The sequence below is a fragment of the Odocoileus virginianus genome, chromosome 19, assembly GCF_023699985.2.
Source record: "Odocoileus virginianus isolate 20LAN1187 ecotype Illinois chromosome 19, Ovbor_1.2, whole genome shotgun sequence".
Classification (NCBI taxonomy): Eukaryota; Metazoa; Chordata; class Mammalia; order Artiodactyla; family Cervidae; genus Odocoileus; species Odocoileus virginianus.
In genome coordinates, this window is record NC_069692.1 from 56988861 (window position 1) to 57015319 (window position 26459).

General features: G+C 38.0%; 1 protein-coding gene across 6 annotated transcripts in view; it reads right to left on the reverse strand.

Annotated features, from left to right (window-relative positions):
• Positions 1-272: 272 nt before the first annotated feature.
• The window catches only part of PHF3 (PHD finger protein 3), a 95957-nt gene continuing 69770 nt past the window's right edge, over positions 273-26459 (reverse strand). For 5 of the 6 annotated variants that reach the window (XM_020883641.2, XM_020883644.2, XM_020883639.2 and 2 more), the window contains 11 exons: positions 24975-25158; positions 21470-21617; positions 21231-21387; positions 19882-19998; positions 15766-15897; positions 14960-15095; positions 11441-11636; positions 10510-10657; positions 8173-8262; positions 5978-6173; positions 2943-5767 (listed from right to left, as the gene is read on the reverse strand). In XM_020883641.2, coding sequence (XP_020739300.2) covers positions 3666-5767; positions 5978-6173; positions 8173-8262; positions 10510-10657; positions 11441-11636; positions 14960-15095; positions 15766-15897; positions 19882-19998; positions 21231-21387; positions 21470-21617; positions 24975-25158 — 3606 coding nt within the window. In that variant the 3' untranslated portion in view covers positions 2943-3665. Of the gene's footprint in view, positions 514-2942; positions 5768-5977; positions 6174-8172; positions 8263-10509; positions 10658-11440; positions 11637-14959; positions 15096-15765; positions 15898-19881; positions 19999-21230; positions 21388-21469; positions 21618-24974; positions 25159-26459 lie in introns of those variants that run through there. The other variant, XM_070450227.1, reaches the window with a different exon arrangement.

Sequence of the window (26459 nt, forward strand, 5' to 3'; positions counted from 1 at the left end):
TGGAATTCAAGTTGCCAATCAGTGGACCATAAAGTAGGACTGTCCTGGACTATCTCTATAGACTCACTGTGCTCACAAGGGTCATTAGAAGTGGAATAGGAAATAAGAAGGGCCAGACATGGCAGAAAGTAAAACTCATGCTGCTGACTTGGAAGATGGAGAGAGGGGCCATGAGGCAAGGCAGGCGGGTGGCCTCCAGAAGATGGAAAACGAAAGGAAATGAGTTATTTTCAAAGCCTCCAGATAACGAATGCACCCTCTGACACCAGAGATACCCATCAGACTTTACTTCATAGAACTGTAAGATAAATCTGTGTGATTTCAAGCCACTAAGCTTGTAATAATTTGTCACAGCAGCAAAAGGAAACTAATAAAAGAGGACTGGCAAATGAGGGTTTAAAATGAATACAAACTTTGCACATCTGTTCAGAACCCACAGACTTTTGGCCATGTCTTCTTGCTCACTCTGAGGCATGGGTGGTCCACAGGTAGATGAGACGGCAGGAAAAAGGGCTGTGAAAGGCAAGTGCACTCATGAGGCTTCTGTCCCTCTTCTTTTCTCCAGCCTCAGAGCACAACCACACCACTGGACTTTGGAGAAAAAGTAGAACTGAGCTAGGACTCCAGTTCTGACAACAGCAATATAACCTCAGGGCAGTATGGTTTCTGAGTAACAGTTTCCTCAGCTCTAAGATAAGTCTTCATCTTGCAGGCTGACCAAGGTTCACATAAAGTACTCAGCATAAGGTCTGACCCACAGAGGGTACATGGAGGCTTTCTTACTGACACAAGGATTACAAGGAGTGGACTTGGTAAGCACTGAGACATTCCTTGTGTTTTACTTAGCAAGTATTTAAACTATCATAAGATTCTTCTAAATTTTTTAAAGCCTCAAACTTTCCTTAAAACAGGAGAAACAGAAAGATGACTTTCACTAGTTTGTGTAAGGATGGTTGGTAGGTGAGACAAAGCACGAGGATGGCTTTGGAGCTACTGCTCCTCACTGAAAACTTTTCTCATTTTCCGTTTCTTTCCTCACAAAAGCCTCAAAATACTCAATATACCCATACTTAACTCTCCACAGTAGCCAGTGCCTCGGGTTAAGAGACCTGGTTCCAGCATTTAGTAGCCCTGTAATCCCAGAGGATGGTCATTACTTACAGAGAGCTATATGAAATCTATCATGATTCTACCAGACATGAACAAAGAATTATACACTTCCCAGCTATATGTATAAAAACTATTTGCTAAGAGTAATCAAAAACTGACTTAAAGGCTTTCCTCAGTTGGTTAACCCATTCTTCTTTACTTGTATCTTGCAGAAGAAAGCTGTTGTCTGATCAGTTGGATCAGTGAAAGCACATTTACTGAGATACAAATAGCTGATTTTCCACACCTGTGGATTTTCATCTTTGAATTCAACATCAGATGGGGGAAAAAAATCCAGAAAATTCCAAAAACTAAAACCTGAGTTTACCGTACACTGGAAACTATTTACATAGCATTTGCCTCATATTTACAACTATCTATATAGTCTTTACATTGTATTAGACTTACAAAATTTTAAGTAATCTAGATAGAGATGATTTAAAGTATGTAAGTTATATGCACATTTATGCCCTTTTACATAAGGGACTTGAGCATCCATGGATTTTGGTATCGGTGGGGGTGTCCAGGAACCAGTTCCCCACTGATTACCAAGGGATGACTGTATGTGAAATAAAAAACCTAGGGTTTCTTTGGTTTGGGACTTTTTTTTTTGCTAAAACCTTAATAACAATTTCTTCATAATAATGCAAAAGCTGACTGACCTTAGTTTTTTAAATCTGCACTGATTTGTTTTCTAACAAGCTAGTTTCCAAAAGAAAAGGTGCAAATTAAAAAAAAAAAAAAAAATTAAATACAAATCCTCTTGTTTCAGAACCTGTGCTGTATGCTGTGCTCAGCCCCTCAGTTGTGTCTGGCTCTTTGCGACCCCATGGACTGTAGCCCTCCAGGGTCCTCGGTCCATGGGGATTCTCCAGGCAAGAACACTGGAGTGGGTTGCCATGTCCTTCCCCAGGGGATCTTCCCAACTCAGGGAATGAACCCAGGTCTCCTGCACTGCAGGCAGATTCTTTACCATCTGAGTCACCAGGAAAGCCTGTTTCAGACTCCACATGATGATAAATTTCAGAGGATAAGGAAAACAAAAAAAGGGATTTCAAGTTGCTGCAAATTAGACAAAATGATTTGGTTTTGAATTTCCACTCATTTTCTCTCCAGTTAAAAACAGCAAGGCTGATTCAGTTTCAAAACCCATCATCTGTAAATTTTTTAGGAAAACAAACTTATCTTCTTAATTTTGTGAAGTCAGGTGTATTTTTCTTCACTAATACAGGTAAATAAAAATACTGGCTTTTCTTTCTCTCCTTTTGGTCTCAAGGATTAGCATCATTTGGTAGCTACTACTTTAAATTAAAGCAATCAATACAGCATTATGCTATTTACGGTGGAAATAAATTTAGGTTTGGATTAACAATAGCCTCCCTGTGCTTTCAAGAAAAATGAGCATACAACATTATAGTTATTTACTCCCCAAACAAGCTAGGGCTAATTACACATTTTACAGAGAGATTCACATGTTTCTCTTAAATAGAAGTTCTATGGTCTCACAATTATTAGTCAGTGTATCAAATTTTTATGGTGCACCAGTTTTTAGAAACATACCTATAAATTGGACTATAGCTGCAGTTTTTCAGCAGTAGCTCTAATTCTAGTCTCGTCAGAACTATATGATTTATCTCAACAGCTTATAATCTAAGATAAAGAAATCATTTCCCCCCTCATTTTACTCAGCCTATATGCTCTTGGTTGAGTAAGAGGAGAACAATGTCTAAAGGTATTTAAAGCCTCAAAGAAGAAACTCTTTTACTACTGAATTTCAAATCACACACACAAAATAGGTGAGAAATTCTTTTATCATATTTAGAATCAAAATATCCCTTAAAATATTTACATTTTACCGTAAAAAGGATAGCAAAACACAAGATCATGTACAAGCTTAAGTACTCAAGTTTCTGAAGAGCCAAAAAGAAAAGGAAAATAATGGACTAGCACAAAACTGTAGCACAATAATAAACGCCATCAGTGAGTGCAGATTAAAAGCAATACATGTACTCCTTGGGCTTCCGATTCTTGGTCAAAAACTGCCGAATGAAATGATTAATATAATCTGATTACAAAGTTGTTTGGCTTTTTGTTGTTCCTCTAGAGTTTCTTTAAAAACAGTGCAATTTAAAACAAACTTACAGAGTACACATTACTCTCAAATTAGTCATTATAGAAAGGACATTCACTAGAGGTGGTAAATATATTCCACAGTTAAGCATATTTACCAATTAAGGAATAAAACTAAAATTTCTAAGCCTTTATTGCATATTAATAAAACAAATCTTTGAATATACAGCAATGTAAATTTTTAAAAATATTAAATTCCTGTAACTAGGGCTGTTGGTATGAAGAAGGGATGATGAGCACTGGCACAGAGCACTCTGCACCAACACACACAATTTATTCTTCTGCAAACCACCAATATTAGAAACGGAAAGGACGGCACGGTCCAAGCAGGCAGTCGCGCAGGTTCAGACGCGACAGGGACAGTCACTGAGCGCCCCGCAGCCGCCTCACCTCTTGCTCCTGGCTCTCTCGGCGTGGTCCCTGTCTCTGTGGTGCCGCTCTCGGTCCTTCTCGCTCTCTCTGTGCTTGCTCTTCTCCCGCTCCTTCTCCGGGTCCTCGCCCTTCGGCTTGTCGGCCTTCCTGTCTGCACTCCTGCTCTCCCGGCCCGCCCTGCCGTCCGCCCCTCGCTCCCCGTGAGGCGGCCGCGCCCGCTCTTTATCCTTATGCCCCTCGTCCCTGCCCTTCCTGTCTCTGTCCTTGTCCTGGGCTCTGTCTCTGCGCCTGTGCCTTTCAGGTTCCTGCTCCCACTCCTTCTCGTGGCGCTCTCTTCTCAGGTGGTGTGAGTCACTGTAAAACCTCTGACGATCCCCCTTACCCCTGTTAAATGGTCTGTCCACTTGCTGCTGGTCTTGCCTACCCCAAGGGTCACTATGGCGCCGTTCCGGCCTCCGAATGTCTTTGACTTGGTAAAAATTCTGTGGGCCCAGATACCTTGACGCTTGTGAGAGGGGACCCATTACACGCTGTGGCTGGCCGGTCAGATGAACAACAGGTGGCCAGGGAACCAAGGGATTTGGGGCAAAGCCAAAGCCTGGAGGGGGAAGTAATGGGGGTGGCAAATGTGGCGGAAATCCAAACATGCTTTGTGGGGGGAAATTAGGAGGTCCTGGAAATGGAAACCCAGGTGGGCTAGACTTCAGATGCTGAAGGTTGGGTTGCTGTGGTCTTATGGGTGAAAAGTTTGCACCTGTTCTGGGGCTGGTGCTTCTGGAAGTGAAACTGATGCTTTTAGAAGGAAATTCGGATTGACATGTGTTTCCAACCTCAAAATGAGATGCTGCTGCTGCTGCTCCTCTTCGAAATGGGTGCACAGTTTCAATATTTTGCATTAAAATCTCCTGTAAGGGTTTTGCTTGCTCCACTTGAGAAGACTGTATGTTTTCTACCGATGGTGAGTCTTGCACAGCCCCTGAATCGTCACTCTGCTGAACACAAGGGCTTTTCTCTACAGAAGGCATCTTCTCCTCCACGCTGCTCTGCTCAGTTAAGTGCGATGGGCCAGGAAGAGGCGGTTTCTCTCCATGACGGCAGCCTTCTTCTCTGTTTTCGGGAGCAGTCACCTGCTGACTTCTTCCAGCTGCTTGCCGAGGATCCCTTTTCAGGTTAATAAACTGCGGGGCCCTTGTCGTGTTAGTACCAGCATTTTCACTGCAACTCACATTACCATCTACGTTTCCTCTCCCTACACTAGACCTACAGGGAGGACTAGTATTTGAAGTCCTGTTATCTTGCAAATTATTCTCTTGATCTTGTAGCAGCTGTTTTTTTAACACTCTCTCTTTACTCTCCACAGTATCCTCTTGTTTTGACTGAATTGATAGATTTGTTAGGAATGCTTCTGTAGAAACATCTGGTGGTTTACCTCTGAGACTAAGACTTGTCAAAGGCCCAGCAGAAACGGAAGAGACCCCCAGTGCAGACGCCTCTTCTCCTCCTACTGCATTATCTGTCAATTCTGAAGGGTTATCTCCTTTAACTTTCACTTCCTTCGCTTCACCATCAGTTGCTTCTCCTGTATCTATCGTCCCTGCTTTTGGATTAGCTTGCTCATTTATAAATGGAATTTCTTTAAGAGTATTTTGTTCTGTCCCTAACTGAACTTGTTCATATGTTTGACCAGTGGTGCCCAAAAGGCTCTGAAGGATATCATCCACAGGAAGAGGTTTATTTGCCAATTCCAGAGTAGAAGGTTGATTTTCCCAGCCAATCAAGACTCCAGGAAGGAATCTTAAAGGTTTTGGTGGTTCCTGTTTGGTGACTTCCAATAAAGGTTCAATGACTGTTGGAAAGTCTTCCTGAAGAGTCTGCTGAGGCTTATTTCTCTGTTTATGCAATACGGTTGTAAAAGAATTAAAAAAGTCATTTTCTTCCTCTGCTGCTCCCTCTGTGGAAACTTCTATCTTACTTTTTTTATCAGGCGGCAATGTTACTGGTACACTTTCAGACATCTCAGCTGTGTGACCAGCACCACCACTGGCACTATGCTGCCGCTTCAGTTTTTGACGAATAATTAAGCCCAACAACAGATTAGGTCTATGCAATTCAAGGCCTGTACAAAATCAAAAACATCAATCAAGAGTCATTTTCAATCACTATAATAAAAGAGTAAAATTTTGCTTACTACAGTCTCCTAAACAGGTGCCTGTTCCTGTCTGGGCAGATTCTGAGGGCCAAGTTCCATGAAGGAAAGCAGGCTCAGCTTTCCTACTAGGGCCCTCTCACCCCACTTCATTCATATTCTACTAAAACAGATACCTACCAGGTCCATCAAAGGGCACGAGAGGGTGTGGGATTTTATCCGTGGCACCCAGAGGGATGAGGTACATGTCTTTGACCTGCTTCATGTTGTTAGCGGCCACTCCATAGCGCTTCCTGCTACTGAAGTATGCAAACAGCAAAGTATAGGAAATTTGATCTTCTTCAGTCACAGGCGTGAAGCGAACCACACAAATCTCCTATTCAAGAAAATAACAAATAATAAAAATAATAACCTAAACAGTAGCTTGGTTTTAAATACCATTCTCAATTATAATAATCTATTGAGTTTTCTGACACTTACCAAGTAATAACATGGCTTACCAACTTAAATGCAGATATGAATACTATAAGGAAGCAACTTTTAGGGAAAGATCTTTGCTGATCCACAGGTGGATCTGTTTTATCTGAAAGTGTTTCACAGAAACTCAGTCCTAAAGTAATTAATTTGTTCAAGGTGACACACTTATCACTGGCAAAGAAGATATTTAAAGCCACATGTCTTGCTATCTATACTATGTCCTGATTTCCAATGTTATAACTTCTACAGAGAGCTGTCTATCTTCTCAGCACATTGCAAATTAATAGCAGCTCCCACTGCCCCACTATGTACAAACAGAGAAATGCACAAGTTTACTGATAATCCAACTTAGAGGAACTGAATCGATGAATAATGGGGGCTGAGTGAAATAACCTCAAATACACATAGGCAATAAATTTTATAAAATCATTTGGCTTACTCAGAAACTTATTTGCTTGCCTCTGAGTTCTTGGCTTTGTTTCAGATTAAAAAAAAAAAAAAAAAGTCCCAATTTGGTGTTCATTTGGTAGAATGAAAAACAGATATTTTTTCATGAAAGTATACAATCAAAAAGTGGAGAGCCAGGTCAACCACAAAGCCTAAACTGCTGCAAGACCCTAGGAGGAGAGCAAGTGAGCTGGACTAAGACTCCACCTCTTAGATCTGTCACCTCGAATGCCCTTATCTGGAGGCAACAACTGTGACAGTGTCTTGGTCAGTTCTAGATGGAGGCACACTATGCCATATTTGTGGTAATAAACACCACATCTGTGGGGCAGATGAAGAGCAATTCCTCAAATGTCCAAGAGTAATACTCCCCAACACTTTCCTGATTTCTACTATCATAAGAAAGTGAGAGCAAATAAATAAAACTTTTCTTATAGTGCTTCAAAGTTTTATCTGTATTCTAACACTGTATCAGTTTAAATTCTACAATCTATATTGGAAAAAAAAATATTTTCAGCTGAAGAAAATCCATCTTGAATTTTTACTAACCTTACTAAAGACTTCTGATCATAAGAGAAAAAAATTAGTGTTCTTTTATTCAAGATATATTTTTTGAATGTCTGTAACATGCTGAGTATTAACATCCTTGGAGAGAAAAATGATTTCTTCTAATGATTAAATATTCCTGTGTAGCAGTGTTCTATGAGTTAAAGAAATGATAAAAGATACAGAAAGAAAAGAAAAAGAGAAATATTGCTACAAAGGCTATTAACTACATCCCAATATCTATCCTCCTCATTTCCTACTAGAGAGCCCTCTTAACCTTTCAGTTTGGCACATGGCCATCCAACAGAGATCACACTTCCCAGCATCCTAATGGTGTATAAGCAGTTGGAGGAAGTAAAAAGAAAACCACACATTCCAGATCTTGCTTTTAAAACAACTCAACAGCCATTCTTCTTGTTTTCCCCACTTGGGAGCTGATAAATCAGCTTTGACTTTGACTGACTGCTAAGGGCCACAGTCTTAAAAACAATAAGACAGAAGAGCCCAATCCATGAATAATCTAACAACTGCAAGACTGAACTACAGACCTATCTAATGTAACAGGAAAAGTTTATTTTTTGAGCCACTGTATTTTAGGATCTCTGTCCCAACAGCTTAGCCTGGCCCCAACCAAAACAAATGTCTATAAGCAAAGCAAGGCAACATTCCAGAATGAATCTCAATACTTATTCTAAAGCATTCCTTTTAAAACAATGATAGAAATCAGGGACAGCATATCAAAAGCAGGAAAAGAAAAAAAAACTAAAGGAATAATGGCTTTGAGCCTTAGCCAATGGCATATTATGTCAATTTAGGTCCACCCTAGAGGACCTTGCATAGAAATCTCAGTGGTTTACTTTTCAAATATTTTCACATATTGGTAGAGAGAAAAAAGTTCTCCTCACCTTGGTTCCTGAGGCTTTAATTTTTTCCACATAATCCCAAACTGTCTGAGGTGATATCCTACCACCTACTTGAATACTATCTGGTAGGTCCTGTGGTAAAACATGAAGGTGATCAATGTATACAGTTTATCTTCATTATAATATCTATACCTCATACAAATTTAGCTCCATGACTAATTTGAAAAAGTGACTTTAAAAAAGATTATAAAATACATCAACAAATATAAGAAAATATAGGGATAGCAATTAGGCTTTACCTCAAATGTCAACTCCAAATGACTGAGGTGGATGCTCAAATACAATTAAGAAAGAATCTCAGGTCAAGGAAAAGAAGCAGCACAAGCAACCTACTCTGACAACCCAGGAAGAGTACAGCAGTCTTCAGAGTATTAGGGGGTACCGTTTTCGCCATCCTTTTTTTCTTTTCCTTTGGTCATAGTGAACTGGGGTATGCCTTAATCACTAACAGCTGGATTTCAGAAGTTACCAAGTTTAACTATACAGTATACTTTTGCACAGAAGAGAATAATATTGTAATAATGCAAGCTTCATTTTTTTTTTAAGGTTCAATCTTTCTGAGAACAGAGGACTATACATAAAATCAATTATGAGGTGTGTAGTTAAGAATATTTGAAATTTTAATCAGTATATTTGTTTTTCAATGAAGACAGAAAAATCAATTAATATTAATTCAATTAAATTTAAATAATTAATTGATTTAAATAGTTTAATTGGAATTTTAGTCCAAATCAAACTAAAAATAAGTCGGAAGCAGAGGCGGAGTTCTGAAAAACAGTCACATATAACCTGGATCAGAAAAAAGAATATTTTTGTTTAAAATCAAAAGGTTCCCATAGTTTAGGACTTAATTATTCATTTAAAAGAAGAGTTATTTTCATTGTGGACTGATCTAGAAATTTTAGAAGACTAATTATGCTATAAGAAAATCATAATGGGTCTATTGAATTTTTTTCTTATAAAATCAATGTGTCTAAAATATTACTTACCAAGCAAACTATACGCAAAAGTAACAATTAAGTTGTTTATTAATCAAAAACACAGCTGGATAAATAAGCTGAGGTTAGATAAACAATACTACACGGACTTAAATTAATTTCATTCTAATAACAAAGAAGAGTTTATCTTAGTCTTAAAAGAAAACAGGCATATGTAAGATTTGTGTCTTATAAAATACTGAAAATTTTGCCTTTATGGTCAGCAGCCTGAGAATGGATAGAAAACTTAATGTTAAATAGCATAATAGCAAAATATAATCTCAACAAAAATAGAGTACACATATACTGATTTATTTTCCTTTTTGCATAAACACAGAAAAGTACAAACTATTCAAATGATATTTAAAAAGTCAAACTTTCTCATTTATCACATTACTAATATCATATATACTATAGTACTGCTGCTGCTGCTAAGTCACTTCAGTCGTGTCCAACGCTGTGTGACCCCACAGACGGCAGCCCACCAGGCTCCCCCATCCCTGGGATTCTCTAGGCAAGAGGTACTACAGCTGCTTATTTCCCATAAATCCTGCTTAATAGTCCTTTCCTATTGTCTCAGGTATAAAACCAACCAAGGGCACCACTGCAGCAACCATGGTCACTGATCTCAGGACTGTCAACTAGCTGGAAAGTTTCAACTAGGCAGTAGACCCTTGAACAACATGGGGATTAAAGGTGCCCATCGTGCAGTTGATCATCTCAGTGTTCCACATAGTCAGCCCTCCGTATTCACAGTTTCATATCTGAGGATTCAACCAACTGAAGATCATGTGGTACTGTGGTATTCACTATTGAAAAAATTCATGTATAAGTGGACCCAAGTAGTCCAAACTCATGTTACTCAAGGCTCAACTGTGGTCTTTATCTCATTCACAGAAATGGGCAGGTAAGAACCACCATCATGAAGCTGTGGAAATATAAGCAATGGTGGAATGAGAAGACTTGTTAACAACGAAGTCTTCCCAACAGACTAGCACTGGAGGCCATAAACATAATCTTTCATCTAAGTCTGTATTTCAAGAAAAACTTAGATATCCATGCAAAATATCCATTAATTTTTAACTGATATAGTGAGTACATCTTGGAAAGAGTACAAAACGTGGATTTAAAACTTTCAAAGCACAATTTTCTATAGTTCTAAAACTCCATTTGTGAACTCGTAATTACATTAATTCAAAGTTTAACAGTCACTGTCAATAAATACTTTTACCAAGAATGAAAATAAATATTTTTACTATTTTATTATGCTGTTTCCTTGCCTTTTGCCTTCAGAAACATATAGGCCAACCTAGGCATAGAAGAGCAGAAAAGTTCACAGTACCTCTGTCAAGTATTCAGGGGAACCAGATACTGGGTAGGCTTTGGTAACAAATTTTGCTACAGACGGCATGTTGATAAAACCTTTCCAGATGAAGTTCAATCGAGCCAGGAAGGTACACTCAACTTCAACAGTTCCAGGCATCTCTGGACTAAAAAAATGACATTAAGAATTTTCAGCCTAAAGATCTGCTCATGATAAAGGTATATTCTACTTGCTCATCAATTGTTTCTACTTTAGCATGTCAAGAAGGCCAAAGAAGGACTTTTCTGGTGGTCCAGTGGTTGGGAATCCATCTGCCAATGCAGGAGACACACGTTTAATCCCTGGTCTGGAAAGACCCCCACATGCCGCAGAGCAGCTGAGACCATGCACCACAAACACTAAGCCAGCACCCTACAATTACTGAAGCCTGCATGCCTAGAGCCCATGCTCCCCAAAGAGAGAAGCCCCACAATGAGAAGCCCATGCATCGCAGCTAGAGAAAGCCTACATGTAGCAAGAGACCCAACAGAGCCAAAAGTAAGTAAATGAACCAAAGGCCGAAGTATGTAAAGCTATGATTAAAGAGTTTATATTTTCACTTCATGAAACATACTCATATTAACATAGTCATGTTTTACATGATTTTCTTCTAGACTGGCTCAGGTGGACTAAAATGGGGTCCAGAGAATGCAAGCAACTTTTCTTTAATGACTTATTTCTTGCCTCTTAGGACTAATATAATGAAAGATAGCTTTAAAGTCAAGTCTAATTCTAACTTTTAGAGTCTTTAAAAATCTCAATTAGTTGAAAATATAGGAAGGTACAGTTACCATCTCAAAAGAAAGGTTCCTTTCTTAAGAAACATGTCACTTTTCTGTTTCTGAAGACTTCCAAGTAAAATCTAGCAAAGAGGTATAAAGATTAGAATTTATAACTAAGGGAAAATTACCGTGGAGCAGGAGAGAATGTTGACTTTGGAGATTCTTGTTTCTCCTCTTCAAAGAATTCAGAGGCCAAAATATTTGAGGTCGAAGACAAAGCATCTGCTATACTTTCTGCTTCATTGTCTGAATGTTTACGAGATACGCCAACAACAACTTTCACTTTTTTTGGAGAAAGATCATCTACAGGTGGTGCCATTCGACCTAAAGCCAGAAAACACCAAAATAGACCATTTTTGTAAACTGAAATTTCTGTAACTTTATCCATTTTCACTTCTAGAGTTATTCACTTTCACTGACTGCATTATTGCATACCGGGGGTAGTTTTTAACTATCATCATTTTCACAACGATTTATGGAACATACCTCTCTTATTGATGTGAAAAAAGAGAACATTAAACAACTCAGACAAGCTTTTGAAAAGGAAACATTATAACCATACCCTAAAACAGGGAGTCTAATACCCTAGAAAACATTTTTTAAACTAAACTACACCAAATTCCAACAGTCTTAAGAGGTAATGTGACCAAGTAAAACAAATCTGTATCCCTACATCATATTACATACAACAGCAATTCATGACATATAGTTCAGTTGCTCAGTCATCTCCGACTCTCTGTGAACCCATGAATCGCAGCACGCCAGGCCTCCCTGTCCATCACCAACTCCTGGAGTTTACTCAAACTCATATCCATCGAGTTGGTGATGCCATCCAGCCATCTCATCCTCTGTCATACCCTTCTCCTCCTGCCCCCTATCCCTCCCAGCATCAGGGTCTTTCCAATGAGTCAACGCTTCACCATCAGGTAGCCAAAGTATTGGAGTTTTACTTTCAGCTTCAATCTTTCCAATGAATATCCAGGACTGAGCTCCTTTAGGATGGACTGGTTGGATCTTCTTGCAGTCCAAGGAACCCTCAAGAGTCTTCTCCAACAACACAGTTCAAAAGCATCAATTCTTCGGCACTCGGCTTTCTTCATAGTCCAACTCTCACATCCATACATGACCACTGGAAAAACCATAGCCTTGACTAGATGGACCTTTGTTGGCAAAGTAATGTCTCTACTTTTTAACATGCTGTCTAGGTTGGTCAGAAGTTTCCTTCCAAGGAGTAAGCGTCTTTTAATTTCATGGTTGCAATCACCATCTGCAGTGATTTTGGAGCCCCCCAAAATAAAGTCTGACACTGTTTCCACTATTTCCCCACCTATTTGCCATGAAGTGATGGGACCAGATGCCATGATCTTAGTTTTCTGAATGTTGAGCTTTAAAGCCAACTTTTTCACTCTCCTCTTTCACTTTCATCAAGAGGCTTTTTAGTTCCTCTTCACTTTCTGATATAAGGGTGGTGTTATCTGCATATCTGAGGTTATTGATATTTCTCCCGGCAATCTTGATTCCAGCTTGTGCTTCTTCCAGCCCAGAGTTTCTCATGATGTACTCTGCATGTAAGTTAAATAAGCAGGGTGACAATATACAGCCTTAACATACACCTTTTCCTATTTGGAACCAGTCTGTTGTTCCATGTCCAGTTCTAACTGTTGCTTCCTGACCTGCATATAGGTTTCTCAAGAACCCTAGTTTCTTGAGATAACTAAGGTAAAAACCTTAGTTTTTTTTTTACAGTTTTACCTACAGAACCACAAGAAAAAATCATTCCACCTTTCTAAAAATAGATCAAGTCTAGTAGTGTTTAACAATTGTATTGTGGGCTACCATTAAATCTGAGATATTACAATATTAAATATTAATTATGTGTTATACTGTTAATCATTAAAATTAATAGGTTCAAAACAATAGAAAAATTACTAAGATTTTTCCCAGACAAAACAAACTAATGAGTATACTAAAAATACTATGACACTATAGATAGCTTTCTTCAGAGATAACAATATCTAAAAACACCCTGTCTTTAAGTGTTTACCATTGAATACATTGTAAAAATGTGATCACACCATTCTGAGAAGACATGTTATTCCTATTATCAGAAAGTGACTAAATTTATAGTACATTTCAGTCAGTCTCTAATACAGTGGAGAGTAGCATACTGATTAACCTGAAGAATCTTTCATCTTACTGAACAAAGTATGTTCAGTATTCCTTTAGCATACCACAGCAAAAGAATTAAAACTGAGAGCAACAACTCAAGAGTTAATTTAAAAAACTCTTAATCCTCCATCTCTACCAATAAACTGAATATAAACTCTTTGTCAACACATTCCATTTTCTTTTCTTCACATCCCCATTTCTTACGCCCTAAATCCTGCATTCTGTCAGTATTACCTGAGTATCTCAAAGCTTACTGACCTCCACCTCCAATGCTTCCACTTTGAATAAAACCATTTCATCTTCGTCTTGTACCAGTGCATAAAGGTCTACCACTTAGATTCCTTCACCATAATCTCTACTCAAAGTTAGAGAAATCTTCAAAATTCCAATCTGATCATGTCATTCCCCTGCTAAACATCCTTCAATCACTATCTACTGTTCTTAGATAAAAGACGAAAATCCTTAATATGACCTACCAAAGTAGCCTTTCAGTAGTTTTCATTGTAATTTGTAAAGTATATTTTATATCATGATCCATAACTCACATACATACACACTCCACATACCCCTGGTATGTTTATGGTGTGTGTAATACATGTATGTATGCATGTGTGGAGTTTTTTGGAATATGGCAAATAGATGGGGAAACAGTGACAGACTTTATTTTCTTGGGCTACAAAATCAATGCAGATGGTGACTACAGCCATGAAATTAAGACACTTGCTCCCTGGAAGATAAACCATGACAAACCAACACAGGATATTAAAAAGCAGAGGCATAACTTTTCCAGCAAACGTCTATATAGTCAAAGCTGCAGTTTGTTTCAGTAGTCCTGTATGGATATGAGGGTTTCACCATCAAGGCCAAGTGCCGAAGAATTGATGTTTTTGAACTATGGTGTTGGAGAAGACTCTTGAGAGTCCCTTGGACTGCAAGGAGATTCAACCAGTCCATCCTAAGGGAGGTCAGTCCTGAATATTCATTGGAAGGACTGAGGCTGAAGCTGAAACTCAATACTTTGGCCACCTGATGGGAAAAGCTGACTCACTGGAAAATACCCTGATTCTGGGAAAGATTGAAAGCAGGAGAAGGGGACGACACAGGACGAGATGGTTGGATGGCATCACCTACTCAATGGACATGAGTTTGAGCAAGCTCCGGGAGATGGTGAAGGACAGGGAAGCCTGGCATGCTGCAGTTCATAGGGTCGCAAAGCGTCACACACAACTGAGCGACTGAACAACATAGTCTCTCAAAATTGTACTTGTCTTTATCAGTGCATTCACTGCAATGTTTCCCATTTTCTGTTTTTGTTTGTTCTGAAATGCTAGTCACTACTCACTAAACTGGTCTCAGTACTACCCTGTAAGTCAGAGACTGACTCACACCAACACTGGGGAAACAAAAACCAACTTAAATCACAAGTGTCCAGATTTCAAAATAAAAGCAACATTTTACAAAGAAATAATTCCAATTACCTATGCAAATTTTACAGTTAAGATCAAAAAGATGCTGTCTGTGTTGACCAGTGGTATCTTTAGACATCGAGTCAACCTCTCCTTTTTGTTTTTCAGATCCTTCTGTCTTCTCCATTGACTTACTAGCTGTAGGTTCCTAACAAAAGTGCAAGTAAAAATTAGGTTAACAGAAAAAAGTTGGCCTCAGTTTTTTATGAACTTGTATTTCATACTGTTATTTTTTCCCAAAATTAAACTATACCATTCATAGGTTGTTTCTCACTATTTCTTTAAAAACTAAGTGCTAGATGTTAATTATGACATAAAATGGAGTAAAAACTCAAACAATCCTATTCTCCAAGGCCTCAAATAAGATTTCATATTATTACCCCACTGATATTTGAAAATAAGAAAAGTCACACCACATCTCAAACTCAAACAATCCTATTCTCCAAGGTCTCAAATAAGATTTCATATTATTACCCCACTGATATTTGAAAATAAGAAAAGTCACACCACATCTCAAAGAACAGTCGGCCTAAGAAGCACCTACAGAGTTTAAGGCCTAAAATTTCTAAGTCATAAAGACCCTAGGAATCTACATTATCAAATGTTTAACTGTCTGTGTCTGTGATGCAGGTGGTCTGTATGCTTCATAGAGAGAAACAATACTTTAAACACTCTCAAAAAACCATCAAACTACATAATAAACACACAGTTTAAAAAATTATTTTTTCTACTTTAAGAATATTAGCCAAATAAACCTTTTCTGAATTCTCATGTTTTCAGCACTATTAAAACATGCTATTTTTACCATCATAATTTACCTGAATCTCCATGGCTGCCTCCTGTTCTTTCATTGGAGCATCACTCTCAATTTCTATCTCACCTTTATGTGTTATTTTTGTGATAGGTCGTCTTTCCACTTCTCTCTGCTCTTTCTCAATCATCTCTATGGTCTAACAGGAAATATTTTAAAGAAATACTTTACAATTAAAATCATAGATGATTTTTAACCTTTAGTTTGTCAAAAATCAAATATATACTGAGTACCTGCAAATGTCAGACTGTTTTAAGTGCTAGGGTTTTAAGAATGAGACCTCATATCTGAGCCCAGAAAAGTTCAATGTATAATGTCTGTGTCTTTGTGTGTGTCAGTCACTCAGTCGTGTCTGACTCTTGCGACCCCATTGACTGTAGCCCACTAGACTCCTCTGTCCAAGGGATTCTTCAGGCAAGAGTACTGGAGAGGATTGCCATTTCCTTCTCCAGGTCAATGTATAGTAAATGGAGGCAACTGAAGTACAACATAATTTGCAAAGTGATGAAACATGATATTTACATTTAAAATCTGCTTTCTTATCTACTATTTTAGCAGCTGCCACAGAGAAATAAATGAGAACAAGTTGCCCTTAGGTTCTTAACCTGATGTTCTAACATTCCCCAGAACAGTAATTTATTCAAATAACAAAAACAGGCAGTCCCCCGTCAGTGGTCTATTGATGGAACATACTTGGTTACAGTGAACAAGCTCAGCAATAAAACATAATAAACAAGTAAGCACAAAAAGAACTAGTAAAAGGAAGTTGACAGTGGAAAGATAGGTCCAGTCACTTGTCCTGCCATTGTTAAGTGCAAATTTTCCTTAAAGAAAGAAGTCTCCATGCAGATGATACTTGCAGACATAGATTCAAAGCAGAAGCAAGGCATGTGCATATTTGGGATTCAGAGGGAAAAAAGGAAATGGTGAAACTATTTGCAAAATAAGAGAAATTACACAGAGTGAAAGTGAAGAAATATGTGAATGATGTGAATGAGTGCAATCTATCAAATTAAGGCCTCTTGCACTTCGAACCAAATTTGGTAGAAAATCAATTTGGAGGCTTAAGATCAAGTATATCATGAACAATTAATATGAACTATATAAGGAACCAGTATTTTCTAGAATAAAGGGCTACTACTCTAAGTTTATTGTAATAAAAAACATGGGATACAGAAATCCCTTGCATTCCTATACACTAACAATGAAAAAACAGAAAGAAAAATTAAGGAAACAATACCATTCACCATTGCAACAAAAAGAATAAAATACTTAGGAGTATATCTACCTAAAGAAACAAAAGACCTATACATAGAAAACTATAAAACACTGATGAAAGAAATCAAAGAGGACACAAACAGATGTAGAAACATACCGTGTTCATCGATTGGAAGAATCAATATTGTCAAAATGGCTATTCTACCCAAAGCAATCTATAGATTCAATGCAATGCCTATCAAGCTAGCAACGGTATTTTTCACAGAACTAGAATAAATAATTTCACAATTCGTATGGAAATACAAAAAACCTCGAATAGCCAAAATAACCTTGAGAAAGAAGAATGGAACTGGAGGAATGAACTGCCTGACTTCAGGCTCTACTACAAAGCCACAGTCATCAAGACAGTATGGTACTGGCACAAAGACAGAAATATAGATCAATGGAACAGAATAGAAAGCCCAGAGATAAATCCATGCACCTATGGACACCTCATCTTCAACAAAGGAGGCAAGGATATACAATGGAAAAAAGACAACCTCTTTAACAAGTGGTGCTGGGAAAACTGGTCAACCACCTGAAAAAGAATGAAACTAGAGCACTTTCTAACACCATACACAAAAATAAACTCAAAATGGATTAAAGATCTAAATGTAAGACCAGAAACTATAAAACTCCTAGAGGAGAACATAAGCAAAACACTCTCCGACATAAATCACAGCAGGATCCTCTATGACCCACCTCCCAGAATATTGGAAATAAAAGCAAAAATAAACAAATGGGACTGAATGAAACTTAAAAGCTTTTGCACAACAAAGGAAACTATACGTAAGGTGAAAAGACAGCCCTCAGACTGGGAGAAAATAACAGCAAATGAAGCAACAGACAAAGGATTAATTTAAAAAATACACAAGCAACCCCTGAAGCTCAATTCAAGAAAAATAAATGAACCAATCAAAAAATGGGCCAAAGAACTAAACAGACATTTCTCCAAGGAAGACATACAGATGGCTAACAAACACATGAAAAGATGCTCAACATCACTCATTATCAGAGGAATGCAAATCAAAACCACAATGAGGTACCATTACATGCCAATCAGGATGGCTGCTATCCAAAAGTCTACAAGCAATAAATGCTGGAGAGGGTGTGGAGAAAAGGGAACCCTCTTACACTTGGTGGGAATGCAAACTAGTACAGTTACTATGGAGAACAGTGTGGAGATTTCTTAAAAAACTGGAAATAGAACTGCCATATGACCCAGCAATCCCACTTCTGGGCATACACACCGAGGAAACCAGATCTGAAAGAGACATGTGCACATGTTCATCGCAGCACTGTTTATAATAGCCAGGACATGGAAGCAACCTAGATGCCCATTAGCAGACGAATGGGTAAGGAAGCTGTGGTACATATACACCATGGAATATTACTCAGCTGTTAAAAAGAATTCATTTTAATCAGTTCTAATGAGATGGATGAAACTGGAGACCATTATACAGAGTGAAGTAAGCCAGAAAGATAAAGAACATTACAGCATACTAACACATACATATGGAATTTAGAAAGATGGTAATGATAACCCTATATGCAAAACAGAAAGACAAAGATGTACAGAACAGACTTTTGGACTCTGTGGGAAAAGGCGAAGGTGGGATGTTTTGAAAGAACAGCAAGTATATTATCTACAGTGAAACAGATCACCAGCCCAGGTGGGATTCACGAGACAAGCGCTCGGGCCTGGTGCACTGGGAAGACCCAGAGGAATCGTGTGGAGAGGGAGGTGGGAGGGGTGATCGGAATGGGGAATACATGTAACTCCATGGCTGATTCATGTCAATGTATGACAAAACCCACTGCAATGTTCTGAAGTAATTAGCCTCCAACTAATAAAAATAAATGAAAAAAAAAAAAAAAAAGAAAGAAAAAACCATGGGATAAAGTGGCTATCTTGCTGTCACAGTAACTCAAAGATACATATTCACCTCACCTTCAAAGGTATATCAAATTCACAAACCCCAAATGAAAACTCTTGGCACGGTGACTTTCAGGATTTTTCAGTTTCAAAATGCAATACGGTGTACATACTACATATGTTATATAATACACTAGTTAGGTCTCGAACTTCGCCATTTAACAAAACGTTATTTCTGTGAATATGAACTTTCATATATGACACTTCAGGATCACATTTATCAATAAATTTGTAACAGGGGGAAAAGAAGCCCTTATTTTTCAAAGCTTTTGGTATTTGACACTGAATATTATGAGGTTATAAACATCAACTTTTTCATTCTGACTTAATTTGGCTCCACAAATTACCAAAATTCATAATATTCAAACTGTGCTTCTGAAATGTGCAAATGTGAGAATAGATTGACAAATTTTTCCATCCTTCTGATTTACAAAATATAAGGTTATATAAGCTGATAACTGGAGGAAATGAGGAAAAAGCAGAACAGAAAAGAAAAAACTTAAGAATAGGCTAGTGGAGGATGAGGAGAAGGCAATGGCACCCCACTCCAGTACTCTTGCCTGGAGAATCCCATGGAGGGAGGAGCCTGGTGGGATGCAGTCCATGGGGTCACTAACAGTTGGGCAGGACTGAGCGGCTTCACTTGCATGCATTGGAGAAGGAAATGGCAACCCACTCCAGTGTTCTTGCCTGGAGAATCCCAGGGACGGGAGAGCCTGGTGGGCTACCGTCTATGAGGTTGCACAGAGTCGGACATGACTGAAGAGACTTAGCAGCAGCAGCAACAGAAGATGAGTAATGAGAAGTACAGAACAAAAGGTCTGCAACTGTGTACTCTGAGTTGAATTTCCTCTGTGTATATACCTTTTCTCTGTGGCTAAAAAATGTAAGTTTTAATACAGACAAACACATATTCATAGATAATCTTACATGTCTGTTTTCTCTTCGTCTCCAAGCAGCTAACTCTTTAGAAGCTAGCTCTTCTGGACTCATTCTGATAAGGTGATCAGGGGTTACTTCTCCTTTCAGCACTTTTTTAAATAATATCTGGAGATATTTAAAAATGGGAAGGAGAGAAAAACATTTTTTAAAGAAGGAGAAGCTGCCGTATAGAAACTTATCATAAACATACAGTTTTGAAATCTGATTTATAATGTTTAATGATTCACATATCACCTACTGCAAAGAGAATAAATGACAGCCTTATGTTCTAGAAACATCATATAAGGCAGCAAAATAAACATTTTGTATAAAAATCAACACATAATGGAGAAGCATGTATGGTAGTGAAGTTATTACAACACCTATCCAAAACTGCATTAAGTCTTCCCAGGAATACATACTATCACAACAGCCAACCCATGACTACATAAAAACTACTGCCTAAAGGAACTTTACTGAATATGGTCTTTCATATTCTTAAAACTTCATATCTTTAAATCCTAACAGGCTTAGAGGGAACTCCCGGGCAAAGAACCAATTCCAAGAAAAAACCTAAAGGAAATAAATATTTACTTGAAGAAAAGTTTTCAGATTATATAATTCAAAAAGTATCTGATCCCCTGGACCGTGACAGTAGAATTTACATGAAGATTTTTCTTAAGTAATTGTTAGAAGACTTCAAGAAAATATCTCATATCACACTTACACCAAGTATCATTACACAAACTATTGCACTGATGTGAAAACCTTGTAAAACTTAAGTAAATATTTCAGGAGTTTGAATCTACACCCACACAGTCTAAGTCCTAAATAAAAAACCCTAGGAAAAGGTTAGGTATTCAATTAAAGTTTGCTCCATTGCTAAAAGATTTTTAAAATTAAAGTCATTTTTAAATTAATAACTATTTTAAAAGCTATCTTTTTATCAAAATGTAAATTATTTTCTTAAGCAGCATAGCTCTACTTTCAAATTTAAATCAGAAAGTATTAATTATAGTGTTATGAATTTTGCCTTAACAGATTTTTAAAGATTACATAGGAATGAATTTTTTAATAAACTGGATTAAACAAAGGACAGAAAGCAAAGAATTTACATAAATAAGGTTAAGATTTATTTAGTATTTTATATTTTAAAAGACACTGTATAACACTAGTCACCACGGTACAGAATTTGTAACTCAATTCAGTAGCAAGAGACTTTATTAAAATTACTGGTCTCACTTCAAGAAATAAATTATAGATCTATTGTGTTAAATTACAAACCCCTACGTATTGTGTATGTTCTCAGTAGGAAAGCTGGGAACATAAATGTCCAGACATGAACAAAATATACTTACATTGTTTTTAGGATCTTTCAAATTGAACATCAAACTTCTATATTTGTTCTTATATTTAGCATCTGTGTCCCGAAAAAAAGAGAAAAGCTCTTTTTCAATTTTTGTGGCAACTTTTGCTGCCTTTTCCTCTGGTACCTTCAAATTTGAGTCTGTAAGTCTTAAAATTAGAATAATTCAATTATTTTTCAAATACATGGAGTGTATACTATTCAATCTTCTACAGTAGCACTGTGTGTTACCTTTTCATAAGAATGTCTTTTAGAGAATGCCGGACACTCTGTCGGATCTGGTCTGTGGAAGGCTTGGAAGCAGGAACGGCTGGAGGATGCACACCAGGCATTCCCTTTTCAGTTTTCTTCTTCTTTATCTCTTGCTTCTCATGAGCACCTAATTTAAATAAATATCAAAACTCATTAAGCTGCTTTTAAAAAAATATTTTCCTTTTTAATGCACAATGTAAGTTTATAACAGAGCTGACTGATTAAGTATCACTACTTTTAGGGACTTCCCTGGTGGTCCAGTGGTTAAGGCTCTGTGCTTCCACTGCAGGGGGTGCAGGTTCGATCCCTGGTTGGCCAACTAAGATCCCATGTGCCATGAGAAAAAAAAAAAAAAAGCACTATTTTTAAATCATTAGATCAGAATCCATATCCCACACTGAAATATTCTTGACAAGGAAATTCTAACCTATGTATGGTGACAGATGTTAACTAAACTTATTACAGTGGACCATTTTGCAATATATACATATATCAAAACATTATACAGTACAACTGAAACTAATGTTATATGTCAATTATACCTAAAAAAAAAAAGTTCTAAATTAATTTTACTTAAAAACTAAGTTCCCCTGGAGAAGGGAATATCTATGTCATTGTTTAGTCACTCAGTCGTGTCCGACTCTTCTGCGACCCCATGGACTGCAGCCCACCAGGTTCCTCTGTCCATGGGATTTTCCAGGCAAGAATACTGGAGTGGGTTGCCATTTCCTTCTCCAGGGGAGCTTCCTGACACAGGCATCAAAACCATGTCTCTTGCAGTGGCAAGCAGATTTGCTACAACTGAGTCACCAGGGAAGTTCATTTTATTTTTATATATATCCACACAATGTGATCAGATAGCCCAAAATGTACCTTTCCCTTGCAACCTTAGCATCTTTATTCTCTCTCCTTTAAACATCTACATTGGCAAAAGCGATAACCTGGTGAAAGCTAACTTTTATCCTTCACCCAAATACCCTACCAACAGCTAAAGATAACTGGAGAAAACAAGCACTGGTGCTAACAGATCTCACTTTAAATTTATAACCAAAAATCTCAAGTGGATACTTCAATCTACTGCCCTAATCCTATTAAAACGTCCTAGAATTTTTTTTGCTCTCCCACTTTCCAAAACATGTATTTTAGGCTTTTTCTTCTTTCTTCTCAAACCAACAATACCGGCCTCTCCAACTTCAATCTCGTCTGACTTTCTCACTTCATATTTCACTAAGGAAACAAAAACAATGTCACCTATTTTCCCATCATGAAACCTACTAACTTCACTCACGCATCCCCGCTCCTTCTGCATGCAGCCTTCCTACCATTACAGGGCATCAGCTGTCCTTTCCTATGACCAACCCCTCCGGGGGAATCCCATCCCCTCTGATCTCTTCAAGAACTTTGAACCTCAACCATGACCTCTCTACTACCTCATCAAATTATCTCGCTACTGGATCATTCCCATTAACCTTACAAACCTGTTATCTCCTTAAAGAGAAATCCTGACCTCATATCCACCTCAAGTCACTCAGGTCATGACACTATTCCTATCTCCTTTAACAGCAAAAGTCCTAGGAAGAGTTATAAACAATCACCATCTCCACTTCCTCACCCTCCATTCTTCCTTCTGCCACTACAAGTGGCGTTTGTCCCCACTGGCTGGTTGGATGGTACAGTCGCTAAGTCATGTCCTACTTCTGAGACCCCATGAACTGTGGCCTGCCGGGCTCTTCTGCCCATGGGATTCTCCAGGCAAGAATACTGGAGTTGGTTGCCATTTCCTTCTACAGGGGATCTTCCCAACTCAGGAATCGAACCCAGGTTTCCTGCATTGCAGGCAGACTCTTTACCAACTGAGGTATGAGGGAAGCCCAAATAGCTATCTAGATTGCATCTGACAGTTGATCATTACCTTCTTCTCAGAACTTAACCTGGCCTCCAGGTCGCCATGGTCTCTCAGTTCTCTTACATCAAAGGCCATCTCTTGATCTCCTCTGCTGGAGCCTCTCTCCCGCCCAAGTTCTAAATGCTGACATGCCCCGAGGACTCTGCTTCTGTCCCTTCATCCTCAAACTTGCTATGTAGCTCTTCACTTTTAAGTGCATGCTTTAAAGTAACGACTACACACCAATAAATCCCAAATTTATACTCCATGGCCCAAAGTCCATACTCATCAGCCAAAGATTTACTCTAAATATCTCCTTGTCTATCTCTTAGTAAGCATCTCAAAATACCCAAAACATAATTTTTCAATTTTTCCTCCCCAAATCTCTCTCATCTCCACAAAGAATATCAACACTGATCTAATCATCTGCGAAGACTCTTTTTTCTTTCACCTACCTTTATCTAACCAGTCAGCAAGTTCTGCCAAGTCTACTATAAAATGTATCTGAACCTGACCACCTTCACCACCCTCACCATACTGTTTCAGGCTACCATCCTTTCTCCTAGATCCTGGTAGACTCCTAACCAGTCCACTTTCCTTCTCTCCTATTCCCTGACAGTCCAGTCTCCACAAAAAAAACCAGTGAGCCAGCATTCCCTTGTATAAATTCCTCTAAAGGTTCCCCACTCTATTCAGAATAAACTCCTGTCATGGCCTCAGAGTTTCTACATAATTTTCTCTCAACTCACCTTCTGCCACCATTCTATCCCTCATGTATCTGTAACATTCTAACCATTCCACAGGGACCTTCTTGCTCCTCAAATGCAGACTGCTTCCATTTCAAAGCCTTCAGCTTGGCTGTGCCCTCTGGATTCCTGCCTCCAAAACAATTCTGCTTTCCTTCAGATCCCACTGCCTCCATTTTCTTCAAAACAAATTCCTCCCATTCTCCTTACCCTTGACTCTCTATTCCATTATTCAAGCTTTTCTTCAGTGCCTAAATTCTCTAAAATCGCATACCATTTTATTTGTCTCCCTATTATCTGCCATTCCCCATTACTATTTTTTTTCATTTATTCTTATTAGTTGGAGGCTAATTACTCTACAATACTGTAGTGGGTTTTGTCATACATTGACATGAATCAGCCATGGAGTTACATGTATTCCCCATCCCGATCCCCCCTCCCACCTCCCTCTCTACCCAATCCCTCTGGGTCTTCCCAGTGTACCAGGCCCAAGAACTTATCTCATGCATCCAACCTGGGCTGGTGATCTGTTTCACCCTAGATAATATACATATTTTGATGCTGTTCTCTTGAAACATCCCACCCTTGCCTTCTCCCACAGAGTCCAAAAGTCTGTTCTGTACATCTGTCTCTTTCTGTTTTGCATATAGGATTATCATTACCATCTTTCTAAATTCCATATATATGTTTTAAATGCCATGAGGGCAGCGGTCTTATCTTACTGAGGTCATTAGTACCTCCCAAGAATTCCAAACAATGTCTTATTTCAAGTCAAGTTAATCACCTAAACTATTTTTCTTGCCATTAAAATATAAAAACATTAGCATACAATAATTTCTACTGCTCTTACTACCTGGTTTTGAAGCTTTTTCTCCTGTGGAAATAACAGTTGTAGACTCTTTTGTCATTTTTTCACTTTTTTCTTCTGAGGATCTCCGAGGTAATACTGGTTGTCCCATCTTTCGAAAAGGTGCTAGCTGCCATTTTTTAATTTCACTATCCCTACAGTCTGATGAGTTTTTGCCTTCACCAGATTCCTAGGAAAAATAGTATTTAATTCATTAGAATGAAAACTACTAAACTATCTTTAAAATACAAAGCAAGCCTCATGACTATGTAGATGAAACAAATGAAACCTGATTAGTATGACAACTTTTTAAGATATCAAGCATACCCCATTCTTTGGCCCAGTACCTGTTCTGTGAAGACATACATCACTCTCAACAGCAAAAAGGACCTTCATCCTTTCCTCCAAAACTCACCTGTTAAGGACCTATTTTCTGCAGAACACACAGTAGTCTATAAAAGGGACCTAATAAACACTAAGATTATATTCCCAGTAATTGTACTAGAAAGACAAATATAAGATTTCCTTTCGTCAGCTGTGGATATGAAAAAAAAGAAGGGCAGGGAGAAATTGTAAAGATAGCAATTATCTATGTTTTTCTTCACTATTATCTAGAACAAACAAAGTCATATTTACCTATAAAAGTATCAAATGTTCAGTGTAGTTATAATTATAACCCACAAAGAACTACAAATGAAACCAGAATTTGGAGACCCTTGGAAACAAGTAATATCATATTAATAATACCATGTACAGAAATAAAATCATAGTTTTTAGGAAGACAGTATATGCCAAAAAAAACTGATGTTCTCTGGACTGGGAATCCTCTTCCTTATTTACTTGTGTTTATTTTCTACCTCTCCAACTAGAGTTGAGAGCAGGAACATATTTCAATCAGTGATACATACTCAAATCCGGTATCATGCTTGGCACACAACAGGAACCCAATAAATGGTTCAACATAAAATCATAAGAAGTGATCTTTAAAAAACATATTCCATAAACTAAACTCAGACTAGTTCAAAGAAGATTCAACAATTCAACATGAAAAAGAAAAAGCAGCAGTAATCACATTCATTCATATTTACAAAATCAGACTAACCTCAGTTCCTTAACTGATAAGACTGGCTAGAGGGTTTCTCAAAACCCTCAGTTTCAATGCTTTATAATATCTTTTTAGATAAGATGGAGATTATCCACAAAACAATAAGCTCTATTTCTGAGTGGCCAAGAAATTGTACCCAAGAAATGATTAAACATTAAAAGAACCTTTTCAGAGGCTTGTTATAAACTGTTTGCAACAGCACTCTCAGCTCTATATTATCGATTACTTTGGTGCTAATCAAATCAACAGAAAAAACAGCAAATATTAGAAGGACATAATCTAATTCTTAGAAAGTCTTGGCAGACAGAAAATGTTGGCTGCTACAAGGATCTGGCAAACTGGAACTTAATCCAGATTTGTCACATAAGGTGCATCTAGAAGAACTG